Consider the following 21,296-nt stretch of genomic DNA (forward strand, 5'->3'; position numbering starts at 1 on the left):
GGCAACGCCGCCGCATCACCGCACTGCGCCTGCGCGCTCTCCGCCTCCCTGGCATTTTTAAACCCCCTGCGCGCGCGCTGGCGGTTGGTTTCCCCGGGGCTCGCTCTGATTGGCCGAGTGAGCCGTTTCCCCGCCGCGCGCTGATTGGGGCGAGTTGGGTGGAGGGGGCGTGTCCTGTGCTCTGATTGGTCAGCGTGACAGAGGGCCGGCCGGGGCCGCAGAAGGCGCCGGGGCGGGCGGGACGCGGCGGGAGTGCGGGTGCCAGAGTTGGAGCCCGAGGCGTCACCGGTGCCGCTTCTCCCTTACAGCCGGTGCCCGGCCGAGCTGGGGGCTGCAGCGGCTGGGGCCCGCGCCGGGGAGAGGGGCAAGAGGTAGAGGGGAGAGTTGCGGCCCTGCCTAGACTCCGTTCGGCCCGGCACGGATCTGAGGTACCCGCAGGCACCGGGAGGGCCCACATCGTCCCAGCCCCGCCAGGCACACCGCGCCCCGTGCCCCTCTGCGACTGCGGCTCTGGGTGTAAAGAACTGTGGGAGGAGCGGGTGGCTGAGCTTCTGCTTCGTGCTTGTCAAGTTGAAATGCTGGGGCTTTAAAAAAAAAAAAATCCCTTTTTACAAACTTAAATTTGAGGCTTATTTGGCTTTTAAGGGGAATTAATTAACTGCCGCTGGAAGCATCAGAGGTGGCTGAGCTCCTTGGAGGACTGCCTAAATAAAGTTCTTTCCTGGCAAGTTGGAATGCAGAGGAAGCACCTTTGCTTGGCAAAGTTTCATGCTTGAGATAACTATAAAGAGACTTCTTGCTTATTTGTTAAAAGGTATTGAGGCATTTGCCAAATTATGTGGGCTGCCAGTTGTTCTGTATGTTACTTCGTTTAAGAACGTAAAAAATCTAATCCTGCTCGTGTAAATAAGTTAATGTGATTACATACTAATTTCTTCAGGGCTCTTTGAAGTCTGACTGCAAGTTTTGCACCATACTATTTGAGTTAAGCCAAGGCTTTATTTCGGAAATCTTCAAAGTTTAAGTGGTTTGAATGCTCACTTGAAATACGAAGGCTAAAACAGGGCTTGGGGGAAGCTGATCTAGTGTTAAATTTGCTAAATCACTTTTTTTGTGCCGTGGGAGTTTCTAATTCGTGATAACTCTTTTTCTCCCTGAACTATATCCATGCAGCTTTTCCTTAAGCTTTATCTGCAAGCTTGTATTTTGGCCCACACATCTTCCAAGGTTCAACAGAGAAACTGTCAGGTGGACAATAAAGGTTTTATGTTGAGTTCTGACAACTTCATAGGACAAAGTTTCTGCTTTGTTGGCCTGGACTCAAAACAAAAAAAGTACCAACAGTTTATGTATCCTATTTCTTGGTTTTCTTACTGTGTCATGCCTTTGTTTCTTCTCTTAAACATTGTAAGATAACAATTCACCTTAATCCGTTGCTTTTATCTCTGTGATCTTCCCAGATTTGTTCCCAAAAGGATGGTCCCTTTCAGTTTCCCCCTGTCCAAGTGTGCACTTTGGGACCCCGTCCCCATGGGCGATGTCATTGGCGCACACATCACCTACTACAGGTATTGATAACCTTTTCGAGGAAGCTAGAGGTTAAAATAAATTATGGATTGTGTCATGCGAAGCCTTATTTTGTCTTTTGATTCTGTTTTGTGACAAGGCCCAAAGGAAAAGGAAGCAGTGTGTTTGTTATAAGAATATAGGGATTTTAATTGGAAATATTTCAGTTTCCATTCCTTTATGTAACGCAGTCCAGTGGCTTGAAGGTGCATCAATCTAAAATAACTTAAAATTTCTTTCCGCTTCCTTCCCATATGGATAAGTGATACTTTTTAAAAACAAGCATTAGAAAGAATTTGTGACTTAAACTTGCTTATTGTCTCTTTTTAGAAACCCCAGACTATCTCTGGTGGAGAAAACCTTGCGGCTTGCCTATCGTCATGCTAAGCAGAATGAAAAGAAATCATTTTCCTGTTTTTTGCTTGGGACCCTGGCAGTAGATGAAGGTAATTTAGAATTAATTGATTAATTTAGAATTACTTCTACATTGAGTAGTATTGATTGGTTCAGTAAGCTGTTGTTAAGGACCCTGAATTGTTGCTCTTGGACTCTAACTTGATTTCTTTATTTTGAAGATGGGGAAGGCATAACGCTAACAATAGATCGTTTTGATCCTGGCCGAGAAGTTGCTGGTGGATCGGGCAAAATTCCAACTGCATCTCTTCCTGGAGACTTTTTGATTCCATGTACAGTTAATGCCTGGGGACCTTGTTCAGAAAATATAATAGTGCACAGTGTTGAAGATATCACCTTGGCTTTCAAGGTATGCAGCTCTTAGCAACTTTTGTGTCTCTTCAACAGTGAACTGTCTGCCAGGCAGGACACTGGACTATGCACAGAGCTTGATTTCCAGCACAGCAAGGTTATGGCTGAAGCAAGACTATGCAGTTACCTGTGTGAAAGGAGCTGCTTGAGTGTCATTGAAAAGTGTATTGGAACTGTTAAAATCAGTTAATCCTTGCAGGTGTTTAAGGATCACACAGTCTTTAATCTTGGACAAAAATCTTGCTGACTGACCAAAGTTTTTCAGCTGGTCTAACCACCTAAACTAGCAAAACAAAAGTGATTGCAGCAAACTTACTTAAACAAGAGAAAACAGCTTTTTTTACTTTTTTTTCCCCCCTCAAAACTCTCATTAATCAGTTGCAGCATTTGAGCAGTTGTTGCTGAGGTGTTGCTAGGCAAGTGACCCGCCCAAAACGTGTAGGTTAGCAGCCATAGCTGAAAAATGTGCTCTACTGTAGACATGTTATCTACTAAATACACTTTCCATTCTGGTAGACTTTTCCCTGTAGATTTTGTAGTGTGTATTCTGTAATACAAATTAAACCTGCTTTACATCTGAACTTTCTCATGGTGATACATAATATGATAATATATTATGATGATAGTGTTAAATTATGTATTTCTTGAATGCAAGTAAGAAAATTTTGACAAATTTTGAGCCTTTTAGTTGTCTGTTTTTATATTAATTTTTATATAACTGAAGTAAGCCCAGGTTTTCTAATACATCATAAAAAAATGCTAAGGAGTGCATAGCTAATTTTTGAGTGTATTCTGCATTATTCATTATATTCAGTAGAGCAGTGATCTTTGGAGACCTGGATTAATGGCTTTTTGTATAGTACCTTCTGCAATAGTAGCTGTGATGAATTATTTGAGTTCTTAGTAATCATATGAAAATAATTTAGTGTATTTAACTCTTTTTTTTTTTTCCTTACTTGTAGGGTCTGCAACAGAGTCTGTGCAGTAAAGAATCTCTGGATCTTTCTAAACTGCTCACTGTTAGAGCTCACATTGTTTTCACAGAAAACCTGGATAATCTCCACTTTAATTTTCGCTGGGCTTCTCTTACTGTGGCGAATGTTTTGGAATACACCCCTGTGAAGTCTGTCCCAATTATTCCAACAGCCCTAGCAAGAAATCTGAACAGTCCTATGAATATTGCACAAGTTCAAGGAACTTACAAATGTGGGTGAGTAAAGGGTGGTGCTAAAGTTGCCTGTCAGTTTCTTGCCTTTCCTAAAGGAGGTGGGTAGGAGAGATCTCAACTGTACTTTTGTTTTTACTAAAAATGATCAGCATAAGAATGGCATGTCTTCTGGCCTTTGAAATGTATTAAAAGTTACATAATAAATGTTTTTGAAAGAAACAGGAAATGGGGTGGAGCAAAAACATTAACTAGTTGAGTAGGAGTTCTTGCTTTTGGCTTCAGTGAAAGGATCTTCCTACTGGGGCAGGAGAACACATCTCTCTTTAGCATAATAAATATAAACAGCTTCCAGCTTTTTAAATATCATCAGTGCTTGCCCTACAGTGAAAATCAGGTGAATGCAAACAAAAACTTTTTTTTTTTCCATTGTGCTTCTGAGACGGTACTGGGGAGTCATCATTTTGACTGGTAACTAATTTAGTAGGATGAACTAAGGATAGATCAGGGAAATAATTTGAAGCAACTGAATGTCATTTTATTTGGACGTGGATTCTATGAATGCCTCTCTGAAAGTTACTCTTCAAATTTAAATGATTTGTACTTCAGGATTTGTTATAAATACTAATTCTAGTATTCACTAAAATACAAAGTAAAATAAAGTACAAATAGTACTATGTAAATTTTGTCTTTGATAACTCTTTCATACATAGGGAATTGCTGAAAGGCTGGGGAGTTGCTGTTAAGGGTGTGGAGTAAGAGTAGTTTTGATTTTTTTTATTATTTTTTTTTTCCTTAAATTTATTTTACCGTGTTTTCTAAACTTGTACTTGTTTCTTCAGGACTTTTTTATTCTGAAAAACTGCCTTCCAAAATACAATCAAACCCAACTTTTGCTTTCTTTCAGCTACCTCACTATGGATCAAACACGGAAATTGCTTTTGTTGCTGGAGTCTGATCCCAAGGCTTATGCTCTGCCATTAGTTGGAGTGTAAGTGTTTGTCCAGGTTAATACACACATTGATTTGAGATGTATCTGAGGGATTATATGGCAAAAAATTGGTAACATAGCTGTCTCTAATTAGATGTTTTCTTGTTTCTAGTTGGCTGAGTGGAGTTACTCATATCTGTAGTCCTCAAGTCTGGGCCTGTTGCTTGCGATATTTGTTCAGTTCTTCAATTCAAGAAAGGCAAGTCACTTTTATAGGTAAAACATAGAAGCTGTTGGTTACCTAAAAAAGTATTCCACAGAAATGTATGGACTCTGCTCAAAGATATTTGAGGAAATTCTGTGATTTATATGTTGTATAGAGGTAAGGCTGTCTAATTTAAATACTCTTTTTGGTTTTGGCTTCTGCACAAAAATTTTCTGTGACTGAAATGTTGGAAAGCTGAGCTGATATCTCAGTCAGAAGAGGGTAAACATTAATATCATTAAGATTAAGGTCACTATATTTTAGTTTAAATAGGAAGCCACAAGCAGGAAACAGTAGTTTAAACAGTGGTGGGGTTTTGTTTTTGAACTTTTCTTAGGGGTATTTTCTTTGAGAAGTTTTCTTCCTGCTTGTGCCTGACCAACATATTAAGCATATTGATTTGCAGCCTTTGCTGTCATGTTACGACTTCCTGTTAAAAGTTCAGGTTTTCTAAGGGTACATTCTGGGATATTTTTTCATTGTGATGTTAGTGGATAGTCATTCCTGATAGTCTACATCTTTTCACTTACAACATATGCTGAGTTCTATTTGTATGGAGCTGGGAGAGAGTTCAGGTGTTTATAGTTTGAAACTGCACCTCAAGTAAACGAGACTCTAAAATATGCTGTATGCATAAGCACTTCTGATTGACTACACTTTTTTTAAAATTATGAAATACAACCACGTTTGGTGAACAGATGTCTGCAATTACAAAATAGACTTCTTCCCCTTAACCACCGAAATCTGTCCAAACACAGATAAGAGACCAATTAGATTATTAGATAGGCAAGTTGGATGCTTGACTCTCATTAACTTTCACTGATGCCATCATGGAAGTGGATTAGGGAGATTTGATGAACCATGTAAATAGCATTAACCTCTGCAGGCTAACTGCTTAATCTGTGCATCATACATTTTTAACTCTTTCGGTTGTAAGTACAACTTTGAAGTTGCATGGATGTCTTTTTCAAGCATCCTGTTTCTACTGCTTTTTCTATCATGTATATTATTTAATGAAAAAGCAAACAAATAAAAAACCCCCACAAACAAGCATATTACAAGTGCTATAAAAAGAAAAACTGTTCTGAAAGTAGTATACTACCTTTTCCTGGAAACACGTTGTTGTCATAATCTTTGAACTTGTGTTAAATGCTGGTTGTTGCTACTTGCTATTCTCAACCTGTAGAAAAAAAACCCTTCAATATAATTTTCCTTAAAAAAAAAAAACTTTTTGCTAATGAATGTTTTCTGAATGTTTAGGGATAACCGGGTCACTAAGTGTCTTTATAGTGCATCTTCAACTGAAAACTAAAAAGAAAATAAAACACAATATCATTCTTACAGATGTTTTTTTTCTGTGTTATTTTCCTCTTCCAGGAATTGATTTAAAGTACAAAGTGATCGTAAAGGTTTGAAATACAAAGGAGATGAATTATTTCCATTTCTCTGCTTTTCTTTGTTTCTTGTGTGTGGCTACAGTCATAAATCCATCTGCACTATCTATAGCTCAGTACCGCTCAGAATGCTGTGATTCACCAGTTTGCTAAATTGTGTGCAAATTCTCTCACTGTATTGAAAATCTCATGGCCTTCTTCATGTTTAAATTTTTAAAGATGTGTTTTTTCTTCTATTTTAGGGTTTCTTCAGAATCTGGGAGTTTTCTTATTGTGCTGTATTCATTGACGCACAAGGAACCAGAGTTCTATGAGTGTGTTCCATGCAGTGGACAGACTGAGCTGGGGTTTCAGATCCTAACTTGTCATGAAACAGTTCACCTCTTCAAAGTAAGTGTCTTGCTTTCCTTCTGCATTGTGGTATTTCAATATTTGCCAAAAGAGTCATTATGATGTGACCCAAATGGATCTGCAGTGTGTGAGAATGATGTAGCTCTATAAAGCTGCTTTTTCTTAGAGACTATTGTAAATTCAGTTTGTCCCTCAAATTGAGAAATTACTTCCAAAGTCAGCACTGCTCACTTTTTTAATAGCATTAAGCATCTGTCTTGTAAGTATACTGTACTGTGTTCAACTTGGTTAGTGTTCCTTCCTGCTAGTGACCTTCTGGCCTTATGAGCAGAGAATCAGACTTCCTACAGCATTTGTAACTCTGGTGTGCTGTGTTCACCTTGGCCACATCTAACAGCTGCTCTGGGTGATGCTTGCTGGAGAGCAAAGCTGAGTGTTGTGCTTTGCTTGAAGTTGAATGCAAAAAGGAATTCAGAGGTTACCTATTTCATCAAAGTTTTTATCAATGGCAAATTTTTTCTTTGTGCAAAGTCACTCTGAAAGAATTTGATGATACAAGTCTGGGAGATGGCCTGTAAGGTTTGAGGAAGTTCCAGGAAATCTCAGTTCCTTATGTATTTTCCTAGGCTTGTGCAGAACCTGAAATTGAGTTGTTAATTTGCTCAGTAAATGCTGCTATGCTGTGTCAGAGAAGCAGTGTATGTAATGTGTGTGCTATGCTGTGTACTCGGTTCTCTTCCCAACTGAATTTCCTTGTTCAAGGCTGCCTTTTACCTTTAGCCTAGGGACAGCTTAGCTTTCTGAAGATGACACATCTCTCCACAGAATCTCATTTCTGTTGTCTTGAGGAATTGCCCAGCTGTGGTGTGTGAAACAGTATAGGAACGTTTGCTCTTTCCTGTAGTGGTGACAGCCCTGGAGGAGTATCTGAGCAGTTAGAGTGAGGAAGCATCTGCTCATGACTATAATTAGCCCAACTACTTTACAGAGTAGCAGGGGAGCAGTGTTAAACAGGAAGGGAAGCTGCCTGCTTCCTTGTAGTGGTGAAAATTTTGAAAGTAGAGGACAAGCAGCAAATAATCATATAAATGTCCTTAAAGCTGTTTCTTTGGGAGTAGTACCTCAGTGATTGAAAGTTTGGAGATTTTGTGCTTCACAAATATGAAACATATCATTCCAGAATGTTGAACCTTCAGACAAGAGTCCTGTCCAGTTTGAGTTGAGTGGAGAAAACCAAAATGCAGAAACTGAGTTCTTCAGCAGAATTTGCAAGAAACTTCCAATCAAAAGGTAAATCTCTCAGATGCTATTTATGTGGAAAAATGAAATATTTATTGGGTGAGGTTTTTGATCTGTTCTGTGCTATGTATCAGTTTAACTGTGCATACATTCTCTTACATTAAAATCTGTGTGCTTTTGTTTATTCCTAGAGTTAATATTTTTCAAGTAAGATGGTCAAGCTGACTGTGTCCCAAAAAAACCTATGTGGTACTGGTGATTTTAATTTATACAGTGGATGTTTCCAAAAAGGCTTCCGCACTGATGAGGCTTAGTTCACTGTATTAACCTTTAAGTGAGATCTGTCCTTTGAAGCAAATCTCTAATTGAAATCTACTTAAGTCGGAAAAAATTCCTTTTTTTCTTCCCACTTTTCAGAGCTCCAAGACCTCGATAGGTTGAAACTTAGTGATTTTTAAGAACCTGCCTTATCCATCAAATTTTTATCTATGACTAGAAGCTGGCCTTTATTTTCCTTCAAACGTTAGAATCTTTACTGTAACACCTCCTATCTTTTTACAATAAATCACTGCTTTGCTGTTGGAATGTCATTTAAAAGGTGTGTTTGTGTGATGCTTTGGAGAGGGAGGGTTTGTGACTTCTTGTCCAAAAGCAGCATTTGTATTTTCATTGTTTGATCTTAGAACTGTTTGCTGGGTGAACTCCCCAGCTAACCAAGGAGAAGATGGATAGCAACTGCTTCTTAGAAAAATGATGCACTGTGGATGGCACATTGAAAAACATGAAGTTTCATGTTACTGCTGCCAAATCTGACAAGCAAACACTTTTACTTTCATTTATTTTTGTTTTAGTCCTCCCCAAGGCTCTTCACCCAGCAAGTTGTCAGCAAGTGATCATGACTCTGGTGTGGAAGATGAGGATTTATCCCCCAGACCAATTCCAAGTCCTCACCCAGTGAGTCAACAGGTAACTAAATAAATAGTTGCTTTGGGTATCTCAGATGTGACACTTAGAGCAGCAAAACTCATTGTAAGGGAACTAGAGAGTGTAAAGCCTCTCTCTCAAATTGCTAGCAGGGAAAAACGGAATTGAAGAAATGAACCAGGAGTCCCACTCCTTCTCTAGTTAACCTGCCATTTTTCCAGGATTCTAGACTCTAATTCCTGTACATGCTATGATCTGGGAACAGAGAGAATAGTTTCTACTTCAAGAATCTCATTGTTGTCGAATGGAAGAGCTGTAGTGTCTGAGACAAACAGCAAGCTCTTGTGTTTGTTTTTTTTTTAATTTCATTTACCCAAAAGAGCAGCTACTCTGTCCTTTTTCTACTGAAGTGAGTACAAATACAATAAATACCAGCCCTTGTACAGAATAGATGCAGAAGGATGTGGTAATTGTGTATTAAATATGTTCTATTGGAGCTGTCTCCTGGATCTAACAATAAAGAGGAACATAGTCCACCTCTAGAAAGGCAATATCTATATTCTGAAATGTACTCCCAAATGACAAGGAGCATTCATTTGTCAGATGTGGCTATTGCACTATACGAAAGCAATTTTTCCTGTAAGAGTCATCCTAGAGATCTTGCTTCTTTTTCTGGGTTCCTCAGTCTTGAGAAATTTTTGCATTCAGAGAGCAGACAATATTTTTAAATTATCATACATGTGTGTAATTGTCCCTTCAGGTTACCAGAATTTTTCCTTCAGTGCCAGAGCTGTCGCTTATTTTGGATGGGAGTTTCATAGAATCAGGACAATCATCTAAGCCTACGGGCACTTCAGGTTCTAAAAGTCTACCCACAGTGCCAAATCAACCTATTAAACAGAAGTGGTGCATGAGAACTACGTGTCACCCCAGCCAGCACTCTGAAGACAGGCAGAACTTTCCTGCTAATGTGGGAGATCCCTCTTTGAGACGATTACCGAATCCTATAAACCAGAGAATTCCAGCTTCAATACCTTGTAGAGGAAATCATGCTGTACTACAGCAGCAGGTGCAGTGTAAGAAGGCTTCCCTTCAATCAAGAAAAAGTTCAGGATCGTCTTCTCCTTCAACCCCTTGTAGTGGGCCTTCCCCAGATACATCTGTGCACCACCCCAGAAAGCCACTGGAAAAACTTGTATTAAATCCTGAAAGTGTCACACCACAGGGAGAGCCTCCGGTTAGGAGAATGTCAATATCTGGTTCCAAGCAGCTTCCTGCTGTTACACAGCCAGTCCTCCACAACTCTGCTTTGTCACCACAGAGCTGCAGACAGCCACCAGACCTGCAGGTGCCAGTTCAAGTGCCACCTTCCTGTCCAGCATGCAGTTGTCAGTGTCCTGCTTCTCTCCAGTATAATCCCATAGACTCATGGCAAGGAATTGGTAAAATGAGCCCCAAACACGGAGCGGAAATCCAATTGGAGATGGCTCAGCAAAATCCTTGTGCAGCGTTCCATCAAAATATCATTTGTCCAAATGTTTGCTGCAACCCAGGATATGCCACAAGCAGCCCTATAAACATGAGATATCCTGGGAAAACAGGGAGCTGTTCTCTTGACAGTGGCTTATCACCTGGAATAAGGATGCCATCGAGTGGGAGCCCCTCGAGTCCGCAGTGCTGTGCAGCCCACTCGCCGTGCCTGCACACGCCTGCTCCTGCAGCAGCATCAGATAATGGAATGATGGGATTATCTCCAGATGCATACCGCCTTCTTACTGAGCAAGACAGACAACTCAAATTACTTCAAGCTCAGGTTTGTGGAAATGTCAGCTTTCTCCTCTGCCCCCTCAGTGATTAAGCTTTGATAGTTCCCCTGCCACAGGAATTAAATTAACTGTTGTCTATCCATGTTGGAACAAAGGAGCCTATCATACCAGCTGCAGTCTGGGAATGGAGAGGGGTTCAATAGCTCCAGCAATTGGTGTCCCTTTTAAAATTATTTGACTTATATCTAATTAAATTTTGCATTTATTTTTGTGGTATTTCCATAACATGAAGGTTTCTTTCTAGTAGACTGTAATGCACACTGTACTTTCTGTATAAATGATTTTCTACTTTTACATGCTTGTCTGTGTAAAAAAAAAAATTATTGCATAGGCTATAGGCTTTGGAATTATTGTAAACATACAGATGAAGCACAGAATGTTCTCATATGTTGCTTTTTCCACCTTCAAGCCTGCAGCTCCCTGAGCTGTTGCTTTGAAAACTTCAGTTGTCTGCATTGATTCCTGATTCATCTGGTCATTGCTGTGCTATAAAACTGGACTTTGGGGGCCTTGCTGTGTTCTGTTGCCTTATAAGATGAATCTCCTTCAAAATACCAGCCTCTTGATCAAGCTGCTGGCCCTGTTTTACAGGGTATGATTTGAGACTGAAGAGCCAGAGTCTTAATTTTGCTGCTGGTGATGAGCAATGCAAACAGGAAAGTTTACAGCACTTGAACTAGAAAGTTACAGCTGGAATTTGGTTTTGGTACAGTTCCTGTATGTAAAGTCAAACTCCCAAAGCATGGGTTGTGCATGAGGGAAACCCCTCCTTACTGCAGCCTTCATTGTCACTGTTTCCCCCTGGAGCTGCAAGCTAATCGGTGAACAGGGTGGATGAAAATCCTAGAGAGAAGATTGCCTGGCAACCTAAATTTTATCATTTAATTGCTTAGCTTTGTAATTAATACAAAGTTGGTGTAGGGACAGTTGGCATAAAAATGCTTGGCTGGTAAGTCGGTTAATAGGCTTTGTATGTGAATGAAAGGGAAGGAATACTTCCAGCAAGCGTGGTGCAAATAGGCTTTACCCGAGTTGTCTTGGTGCTGCCTCTGCCAATGTGCTTAAAGATCTTATTTGCTAGCTCTGCCAACATCAAAATTGGTGTTTTGATTTATGCTGTGTGCACTGCTGAGAACTGGAAGGTGTTCAGAATGCTGTGGCAGTGCAGCCTGTGTTTGAATCCAGATCTTAGCAGAACCCAATTAATTCACTTTTGCCTGTTGTAGCTTACATTTGATTGTGCAGCTCCTAACTCTGTGATGGCTGTTACAGATCCAGCGCTTACTGGAAGCGCAGGCCGGCCGGGCGGGTTCCTCGGAGGCGGCGGCATCCAGCCAGGCTGTGCCGCCGGAGAAGCCAGGGGACCTTGTTTCCATGGAAACACAGACCTCACCGCCAGCACACCAGAGGAAAAGTGTCAGCGTTGCCGTGAGCACAGGTAACGCTTCATTCTCTTAAAACAGACTGGCACCACTTCTGGACGTTTCTGTGGTGTGTTTGGGCATAGAGGAAATGTTTTGCAGAAATGCTGAAGCTGTGCAAACATGCGCCTAGATCCAAAAAACACCTGAGTTGTTGAGGTGTTATTTGCAAGTTTAGGCTGGGAGTTACTTTTGTTTTTGATTGCCATCACTGAAATAATTGTTTTTCCAATATCTTTAGAAAGGTGTTCTATTTAAAATGGTGTCTTGTTGACTCATAACTCCACATCTTCTTTATTTAATATGCTGTTTTGAAAAGTAATAGCTTCTATGCCATACAGTGTTCCAATAAATATATTATTGATGTTGCTTGTAAATCATGCATGAAGAAGAGATTGTATTTGCTTTAATTTAGGCAAGTTATGCAGCTGTATCTGTACAGCTGCATATTAACATATTGGTTCCTGTTAAATCCATGGAAATGTTTTGGTTAGTCTGGAGGAAACTTTGAAAAAGGCTCAAGGTCAATGCATTAAAATTATTTAATACAACCATTTCTTTTCATCAAGTATACTTTGGAAGAAACTAGGACTCGAGTAATGTTTTGGCAACTTTTAGCTGATTTGAACTGTAAATCACTTTTTTAAATGGTGAAAGAAACATGAAAGATACAAAATTATTCCTCTAGCTATACAAAGCCAAAGGGTCTCAGAAGAAATTAATGACTCTTCCTAAATAGTTAAATCTCTAATTTTGTCCTAGGTGCTAGTTTATTTTGGAATATAGCCTCAGAAAAACAAGGCAACTCCATACCACGTGGGAAAAAAGAAGATGAAGAGATTTCTAAGGAGGATATAAGCATTTCGATTAATGCCGAACAAGATGCAAGTAATACAAGTATTGCTTCTTCCTTAAGGGTGGTTGACATGCCCAGCTTTGTAGAGAGTATTCACCTTGTGGAAGAAGGAACTAATCAGAACACTCCCCAGTAAGTAACAGAAACACCCTGTGCTCACATAATGTCCTGAACTGCCTTATGTAAGTTATTACTTCTGTTATATTTTTTTCTTCAGGAGTTATAAATAGTCTGACCTCAGCTGTTGTGTTCTCTCCCTTCTTTATTTTTTAATTATGCTTTGAATTGTACAGCTCACCAACACACAGCTGCCTTTAGAGTCTGCATTTATCAGTCATGCAGGTTTAGCTTACCTACCTATCATCAGCAGCTGATGGCAAAAGCCTTTAATTTGCAAAAGCATGTACTGTGCTGGAAGCATTCCTTTTCTTACCTTAAATCCTGACTGGAAAAGGGGGTGCTGCTGTACTCAGTTGTTTTCCTACAGTGGCTTTTCCTTGTCACCATTCAGAACCAGTTCTGAGGGGCTTTGGATGAGAAGTTTATGATTATGTGGCTGTTCCCTGAATTTCTCTTTATTTTATGCCTGATTACTTTGTGTGTGGTGCATGCAGATATCACTGCTGTTAATTTAATTATTTTTAAGCTTAGTTTCTTTGTAGTGTGGTGACTAATCTCAGACTAATATGAGAAGTGGTTTTAAAATCATTTTTAATTATCTATATGGATGCTATTTCTACGTAGGAATAGCTCAACAATGTAGCACTTTAGTGATCTAATATTGTCTAAGTATAAAAAGCCAAAGGAGGGGGAATACCCTTCCAGTTAAATTAGGTTCCTAAAATACTCATATTGGGAAAAATGATGGTAATTGAGCTGTAACTTAACTATTCATAAACCTTGATTAAAGTACTGTCTGCAAACGTGTACTGCTACCAGAAATATTATAGATTGATCTCAATCTTATGAACATTGTAATTTAGGACAATGCCATCTTAAGGTTCTCTTCAGTTTGGATTCATAAACCAGTAAAATAGCTGTAAAGTATCTTATAGTGAGAATGTAGAGCATCACCCAGATTTCTTGGAGGAGGAGGGGAACATTTTTGGGAATGATGAATAATTGCTAGTGTAACAGTAGCTGATAACCTACATTGACTATCTGGTATGTCACGTGGTTTAAATCTTATCGCTTTCAACACAGGCAATTGATCAGTTGAGTTCTGAAATTCCCTTATCTAACACTTGTCTCCTCAGGAGGAACAGGAAGGGGGAGGAGGGTCGCTTGAGGATCTTCGTGGGATGATAGCAGTATTGATATGTCTGGTCTCCAAAGGCTTATGCAATGCACACACCAGCTGAGGGGGGTGCAGAGCATTGTTACAACTCATTCAGTGTTTACCCTTTTTGGCCTTTATAGTTTCTTTCACATCTCTTATTGAACAGTATTTCAACTACGTGTTTGTTCTCAGTTTGTGATACTCAGTGTCTATGTGTGTACTTGTAACTGTCTTTGAGAAGTTTTTAAACTGCTACAGGAATCCCATGATAAGTTACGTACATTGGTAAAAGCAGCTTTTTGAATAAATCATGTGTCAGAGAATACAGAAGATACTTGCTCCTAAAGGCTTGTAAGTGAAATGCTGAAAACATAAATTCCAAATTGTCAATAACTTTCCTTTCATCTGGTTTAAGTCATGGAGTGTCACTTGAGTTTCAACTAGTCCAGAGATGCCATTGCCACTTTCAAATAATCTTTTGAAAAACTAGTTGGGCTGTTGTAGTTGCACACTTGGAGGTCTATTTCCTCAGTCCTCAAATGACTTTTGTGACTGTAGAAAGGAGCAAAGCCTTGAGCAGCAGGCAAAACTAAAACTTGTTAGGTTCTGTTTGCTGTACTTAATTGTTTTCCTCCTCTCATGTTTGTGAAAAAATAAAGTATCTATAATTATAATGATGCTTTTGCTGTTTCAAGGAAGTATGTAGCTATCTTGGTGTTCTCTTCCAGAACTGGAAACGTTTCTCAAGCACTTATTTGTGGCTTATCCTTGGAAGAAAGTGTCAGTGTGTCTTTACAGAAAGAGCCATCGGAGGGAGCCAGGAGCCAGGTGGTGGTAACAAGCGAGCAGAGCTCGGAGCCACCCACCTCGCTGCTGCCTCAGCACCCCTCAGAGGAGCAGAAGCTTTACAAGGACTTACTGGTAACTCATGCACATTTTATATTCTGCACTGACTGCAGCAGTCAGAACAGCACCTTGCTGAAATTATGATGTGGTATTGGCGTGAATGAAAGCTGCGTGTGGTTTTCAGATTCACATTGTGCTCTACAGAAGGCTCCAAGTTTGTGGTTCTTCAATTTTTTTTAAATGCTTAAGTGGTTATTTTGTACTTCTTTTTCATGCATAGGTGGAGTACTTTCTATTATCTAAAAAATACTAATTATTTAGTTCATGGACATCAGCTGATAATTTCCCAAATTAGTGGCCTTTAAAATAACACAGCATTTTACCTTCAAGTGCCTTAAAGGGCAGATATCTTCATCTTGAAGAATATCAGTATGTGATGTGTTTAAATTCAGGACAGACTCTTATAAAAAGCTTGAAGTGTAAGATGTTCCAGTGTTTGACTACACTGCTGTGAGTTAAAGTGATTGCATCTGAGCTGTATCTGAATTTGCCTTCTTTGTCAGAATAAGCTATTAATCCATTAAGTTGTATTTGAAGTTGTGTAAGAATAAGTCAGGATTTTGGTACTTGACAGTCCCTTTATGTCATTATGTTTTTGCCATGTGCTCCCTTTTTCTGTAGGGCCAAGTAAATCACCTCTTAAAAACCTCAGAACAGCAAGATCACTTGCCTTTAAAATCAGGATTTGTTATTGGTGATGGTCCTACATATCAGGATATTGATGGTACAGCAGAAGTGGCTTCAGAGACTGACACAGGAGGGGTGGACAAAGAGAGTGTCATTAGTGCCACACTCAAACAGCTGAGGAATCTTGGAGTGACAGTGGACTCACCTGGCAATATGAAGGAAAATACACACAAAGTGGAGAGTGCCAGGTAAAATGCTGGTGGTTTTGAGTAGTAATGTGTACATCCAACTGAAAATGAAAATTTGGCTCAATGAGTCAAGAGAAGACTCTGTTCACTGCCACTGAGATCAAGGTGCACCCAAATCCACATTTCCTGCAAAACTGAGATGCTGGCTCATGCTATGGGCATTTCAGAGAGGTTTAAGTGCTCTGCTAGCAAAAATCAGATTATTTAAGTATAACGCAAGCAGCTCTTGTTGTTAGAGCATCTGGTGATTCTTAAAGTATTGTGCATGCAATTCCCCTAGAATAACAAGGAAGCTATGGGAAATTCTTTGGTCTGTGTCAAAGTATTCCAGAGCAACTCTGGACTTGGGAGACTAACATTAAGCAGCTGTGTATTTTGTCATTGTTTCTTAACTTTGTCTTGCACTTTACCAATATATGTGAAATTGTTATTGTGGCTTTGGTATCTAATCAAAACTGGTTCTGTCCTAATTGTTTGTTATTGTGGGTGCTGTGCCTTAAGCAGAGAAAGTGCTGGGGAGGGGAACAGCCTTGTTGAAACAGAGGAAGGAACAGAGAAGTAACTTCTGAAGGAGGGTTTATAGGCACAGGAATTTGCTTCTGTAGCTGTGTAGGCATAGGCTGCCTGCCTGGTACAGCTTCACTTTCATCCTTATTGTCTTCTTGATTCTAGTGTGTAGCTGTTATGTAAACAAAAAATCTAACCACCTCCTAATTAATCTTCACTTCAGCCATGTGTCAAAAGCTGTTTCCAGTCATACAGTTTCTAACCTCTTTTCTCTCCTTATATATTATTGGGTGTTATTCTGGAATTTCTGGACTGCCTTCCTGGCTGGAGTCTGTCAGTGTTTTTTAATGTCAATAACATGCTAACATATGAACCCATAAGGCAAAACTGGAACTCTTGGGGTTTTTTTCTTCAAACTTGGGGAGTGGGGTGGAGTTCTTCCTTCTGCCACTTTCAAGACTGATAAACAATTCTGAGAAAAGGTCTACAGCTCAGTAGAGAAGGAAACAACAGTGCAGCTCCATAGCATAATAAGTGGTTGTTGTTGTTCTGAGCCAGTTTATTCTCCCTGGGCAAACTTCAGAATTTGTGCTCAGTGAAATAGGAAGCCTCTTAATTCTTAATATGAGGAGCTTGGGTTTGTGAACTAGTATATGATGTGTGAACTAAATGCAGTGGTTTACAACCATTACTGGTGTACCACAGCTTGTTCTTTCAATCTTTAAACACTTGATATATATATACAAGAAATTGCTGCACCAGAACAATTGAACATTTCCCATTTGAAGATACTTCAAAAATGAGAACCTTGTAGGCTTCTGGAAACAGATGCTGTGTCAGTTTCTGTAAAAAATCCTGGAATTACCATGCATTGGAAAAGATGTTCTTGGTCTCAGTCATTGGGCTTTTATTTCTAGCTATAAAATTTGGGCTGAATGGTACAATTCAGAGTTGTAGGATCAGACACACATAATATTACATTCACTGGTGACAAAAGACCAAGAGCTCAAACCTGCTTTAAAACTAAAACCAGCTCTGTAACCTGCTAGACATGGGTGGCTCTTCATATGAGGGTACTGTGTATTTAAGGAGAAGGGAATATCATCCATCCTCTGGCAGTGTTTGGATACTGTGGGGGTGAGTAGCTGGTTTTCAGTATGTGCAGATAATATGATCTCTGTTCAGAAGAAAGGAGAAATCAGTACAGCGAGCAAAATTGTGAAATGGATGCTTTTCCTGTAATGCTAAGGTAACTTTTCGATGCTTTATTTCAGCATCTTGGCGTGCATAAGTCCTGAAGCAGTGGTGCCTGGATTAAATTCCATGTCACTTGCCAATGTCAGCATGTGTCCCAACATTGTTGATCTGAGCATGGAAGCAAATGCCATAGCACTCAAGTATCTCAGTGAGAATCAGTTATCCCGACTGTCACTCAGTCGCTCAGGCCAAAATCCTCCCACAGATTTCTCCTTCCAAGACATCTTGCAAACGAATACGGACAAGAGCATGGTGGGTCTGAGTTTAATTTCACCCAGCAATATGTCCTTTGCAACCAAGAAGTACATGAAGAGATATGGACTGATACAGGGCAGTGACAGCAGTGAAGATGAGGAGGAACTGCAGGCTCAAGATGGCAATTTTGGCACTATCAAAAGCAAAAGCAAACCAGACAAAAACTGTACCCCTGCGTTGGACAGCTTCAGCCACCAGACTGAATTACCCAAAATAATGGATGGAAGACTTCCCATTCACCTGAAAAGTCACAGCAGAGAGTCGACTACTAATGCTTCTCCACCAGAATTAAACAGCCCTGTGTTAAGAAATATTACAAATGAAATTTTTCCTCCTAGAACAAATCAAGCAGATGAAAACTCACTTCAGTTCCTAAAGGATTTAAAATCAAAAACAAGATTGTTACCTGGGAGGGTTGAATTCACTCAACAACCTGTCAGGAAAGACGAAGGAGCTACTCAGGCCTTCCATGGAAATCTCCATCCTCCAACTCTTGAAATGTTAAACCAGTCAAACAGCATAAATTCTGTTGGCACCATTCTTGATGTGACACAACTCAGACAATTACCAAAGCTGTTCTGAACATCCCCTGAGATGGCTGCAACCACTGCTTCAAATCAGAGGGACCTCTCTGTGAAAGACTACAGGAAACCACGGATTGAGCCGTCTTTGAAGAGGTCACTCTGTTGTAGCAATGTAAAACTTGCAGAACTGAGTTTTCAGCCCAGCTCAGGGACAACCACCTCAAAGTGCCTGGCTGAGGCAGGTGCTGATCTGCACAAACATATGTGTGCACTTTTGTTTACAGTTAGGTGTGATTTTTAAAGCATACTGAAGGTGAATCAACCTGAGCCCAAGATGTACTTTTAATATAATTTTAACAGTGGTGATTACTTAAGTGTTCTGTTGACTTTTAAAAACAGACTTTTCCATGTTTGTGCCAACTGTGAGCCACTGAATGTGTGTGGCAGAGCAGGAGTAACAGAGCTAAAGCACTAATTTCTAGAAGTTTGCTGAAATGGTTGGATTACTGTATGTGGGTTGTGTTTGTGGGGAAGGGAAATATAACTTTGGCTTTACTTTCCATAAAATTATTTTGAATTCAGCCAAAATGGCACATGTAACTCTCTGTATCATGAAATCTTTGAAGGAAAAGGGGGAAAGCTGGCACTTTTAAAACTTGTAATTTTTTTTTTCACCTCTATGTTTTCTATTTATTTAAAATTACATACCTGCTCATAAAGGTCAAAGGTTCCATTAAAAAAAATTAATCTTCACTTTTCTAATGCTGCCTTTATTTAAGACACATGTGGCTTCCCAGTCATTGTTAGAATGGTTAACCTGAAGTTCCCTCGTTCGCCTGCTACTGGACACCTCAGGAATCTGATACTGGGTGGTGGGGTAAGCAGAAATAATAATTTACTTTGTTCTGAATTAACACATAAATATTCTGTCACCAAGCACTCTAGTCAATTAAAGAAGCAGCTCCTTTCCATAACCTTGTGATGATAATATTGCACAAGGTGAATTTGGAAGTGGTGATTCATTCCTATTCCCACCATTCCTGGTGGGAGCACAATGGAATGATGGTGGAGCCATGTGTTTTCTCACAGGCCTTTTAGTGCATCAGCATTCTCTCACCAGCGCTGGAACAAACTTTGTTTTAGTGATGGCATTGTCTCAACAGCAGTTCAGCCAGTGGTGCTGACCTTGCCTTTCCTGTTCTGAGTGTTAAACCAGAGATTAAAACACCCCACACTGAAGTATTGGGCCTTTCCCAGTCAAATCCTAAGGACTGCAAGTGTTAGTTCTTGGTATGTTTGAGTGGGCACTCGTTGCTAATTAATTACAGAATTGGGCTGAGATAAACTATGTGCTGTTTTGAAGCCAGTACAGAGAGAGGAAGGCAGCAGCTCCTTTTAAGCCAGAATTTCTCTTCTCACGCAGCCTCTTCCATCAACAAGGATATTTGCTTCCTTTCAGGAAAGGTCCTACTTTACTGTGCTGAAAAATAAAACCATTTTCAGTCCCCAAATCTCCCCTGGATCAGGCATAAGCTTATAATCTGCCAGCACATTTTCTGCTGAATCAGTCAAAAAATAGTTAATGTTTTTGAACATTCCAGTGAGATGAATGAGGCAATTCATACCTCTGAGCTATTGTTGCAGGGTTTTGTTCTTTGTTTCCTATTGTAAAATGTCTGGAAACACAGGAAGATGACAGTTGTATTGGTTAATATTTTAAAGACTTTCTTCAAATGCTTAAGGCCTAGAAACAATTTGCAAACAAAAGCCAAACTACTTGCACACAGCTCAGGACAAGGGTGTGGTGTTATAATAAGTTACACAAAGCATATAATCCTGGACAGCAGCGTCCAAGCAAACAAAATGTTAATTTACTGGACCAAAACAATAAAAAACACCCTTCCCTTTAAGCAGCGTTTTCCTTTCATAGTATGGTGCTGAGTAATTTCAAGATGTCTGGATTTTTTTTTTTTTTTTTTTTTGTTCCCTGAAGCATGTACTGCAATTTGAGGTTAAAAAAAAAACAACATGTAAAGCCAGGCCTGGCTTTGTTAACTGAGCAGGACCAAGCTCAGAGCTGGCTTGTCAGGTGATAAAATGGGTAATGGGGCAATATTAAGGCTTTATCGATGGGGTTTTGGGGCTTTTTTTTTTTCTTCTACTGTTACTAGCTATTCTTTATTACAATTAAGGATAGATATTTATAGTGCTAGCTGAAAAGGTGCTGGGCCTGCTCAGAGCATCACTGACCCCTTTACTTTGGATCATTTTGGTGCTCCCCACCCTGACTGAAGGCTTTGATCCCTTTTCAGTAAAGTAAAAATGCGGGCTGGAGGTGGGTTGAGCACGGCCCCGGCTCCCACCGCAGCGGGCACAGGCACGGCTGGGAATGGCCCCGCAGCAGCCCTCGGTGCTCAGAAGATGCTCGGCTTCCTAATCTCCCCCGCCCAGCCCCGGCTGTTCTATCTTTAACGCTTCCTGTTGGTGAGAGGAGCCGGCTCGAAAATGGTCGTGTTTCCTGGCGGGAGGCACGGCGGGCTCTCCGGCGCGTCGTGACCGTCCGTGCCCCGCCGCCCCACGCACGCTGCCGGCATCGTGCGGGCTCCTGCCGCCCGGGACACGGCCCCGGCCCCGGCCGTGCGCCGCGGGCAGCGCCCGGCACTTGTGGAAACCTCTCCCACGGCCGCGTCCAGAGCGGGAAGGAGTGAAAGGAAGAATAACAGCTCCGGCATTTCCCCCTGCGGGAGGGCGCGCAGGTGGCGGGGAGACAATAGCGACCCCCGCACCCCGGCTCGTCCCCCCACTCCACGGCAGGTGCTGCCGGGCCTCGCTGCCGCTTGTTCCCCAAGCCCCGGGGCCGCCGCCTGGCCCAAGCCCCGCAGAGGGGACCGGGGGTGTCCAGGGAGGAGCTCAACCCGGGCCCCTTCCATCCCGCTCCATGCCGGGGGTGATTTCGTTGATTTTCGGGTTCCCGCACTGGCCGATCCCCG

The 21,296-nt window shown here is 40.9% G+C and overlaps 1 protein-coding gene across 3 annotated transcripts; it reads left to right on the forward strand.

Moving 5' to 3' along the window:
* The first annotated feature begins 272 nt into the window (after positions 1–272).
* Positions 273–19,059, forward strand: STIL (STIL centriolar assembly protein). 3 transcript variants are annotated; one of them, XM_014872017.2, is made up of 16 exons: positions 274–428; positions 1,461–1,568; positions 1,897–2,012; positions 2,142–2,329; positions 3,294–3,541; positions 4,404–4,487; positions 4,600–4,686; positions 6,329–6,476; positions 7,618–7,727; positions 8,528–8,642; positions 9,361–10,413; positions 11,699–11,864; positions 12,610–12,835; positions 14,711–14,903; positions 15,510–15,763; positions 17,545–19,059. In XM_014872017.2, the coding sequence occupies exons 2-16, from the start codon at positions 1,477–1,479 to the stop codon at positions 18,362–18,364; spliced, it is 3,900 nt and encodes a 1,299-aa protein (XP_014727503.2). In that variant the 5' UTR covers positions 274–428; positions 1,461–1,476; the 3' UTR covers positions 18,365–19,059. The 3 variants fall into 3 exon arrangements, with proteins under 3 accessions (XP_088025878.1, XP_014727503.2, XP_088025877.1); XM_088169751.1 differs by lacking the exon at positions 274–428 and adding an exon at positions 663–814; XM_088169752.1 differs by lacking the exons at positions 14,711–14,903; positions 15,510–15,763 and having other exon boundaries at positions 273–428.
* The last annotated feature ends 2,237 nt before the right edge of the window (positions 19,060–21,296 follow it).

Source organism: Sturnus vulgaris, chromosome 9 (genome assembly GCF_052056855.1).
Source record: "Sturnus vulgaris isolate bStuVul1 chromosome 9, bStuVul1.hap1, whole genome shotgun sequence".
Lineage (NCBI taxonomy): Eukaryota > Metazoa > Chordata > Aves > Passeriformes > Sturnidae > Sturnus > Sturnus vulgaris.

Bases quoted from the DNA above. Each gene is read 5' to 3' on its own strand.
- STIL (XM_014872017.2), top strand. From the start codon at position 1,477: ATGGTCCCTTTCAGTTTCCCCCTGTCCAAGTGTGCACTTTGGGACCCC. The intron at 7,728-8,527 runs GTAAATCTCTCA...TTTTTGTTTTAG, and splicing joins AAGAAACTTCCAATCAAAAG to TCCTCCCCAAGGCTCTTCAC. The intron at 8,643-9,360 runs GTAACTAAATAA...TTGTCCCTTCAG, and splicing joins CTCACCCAGTGAGTCAACAG to GTTACCAGAATTTTTCCTTC.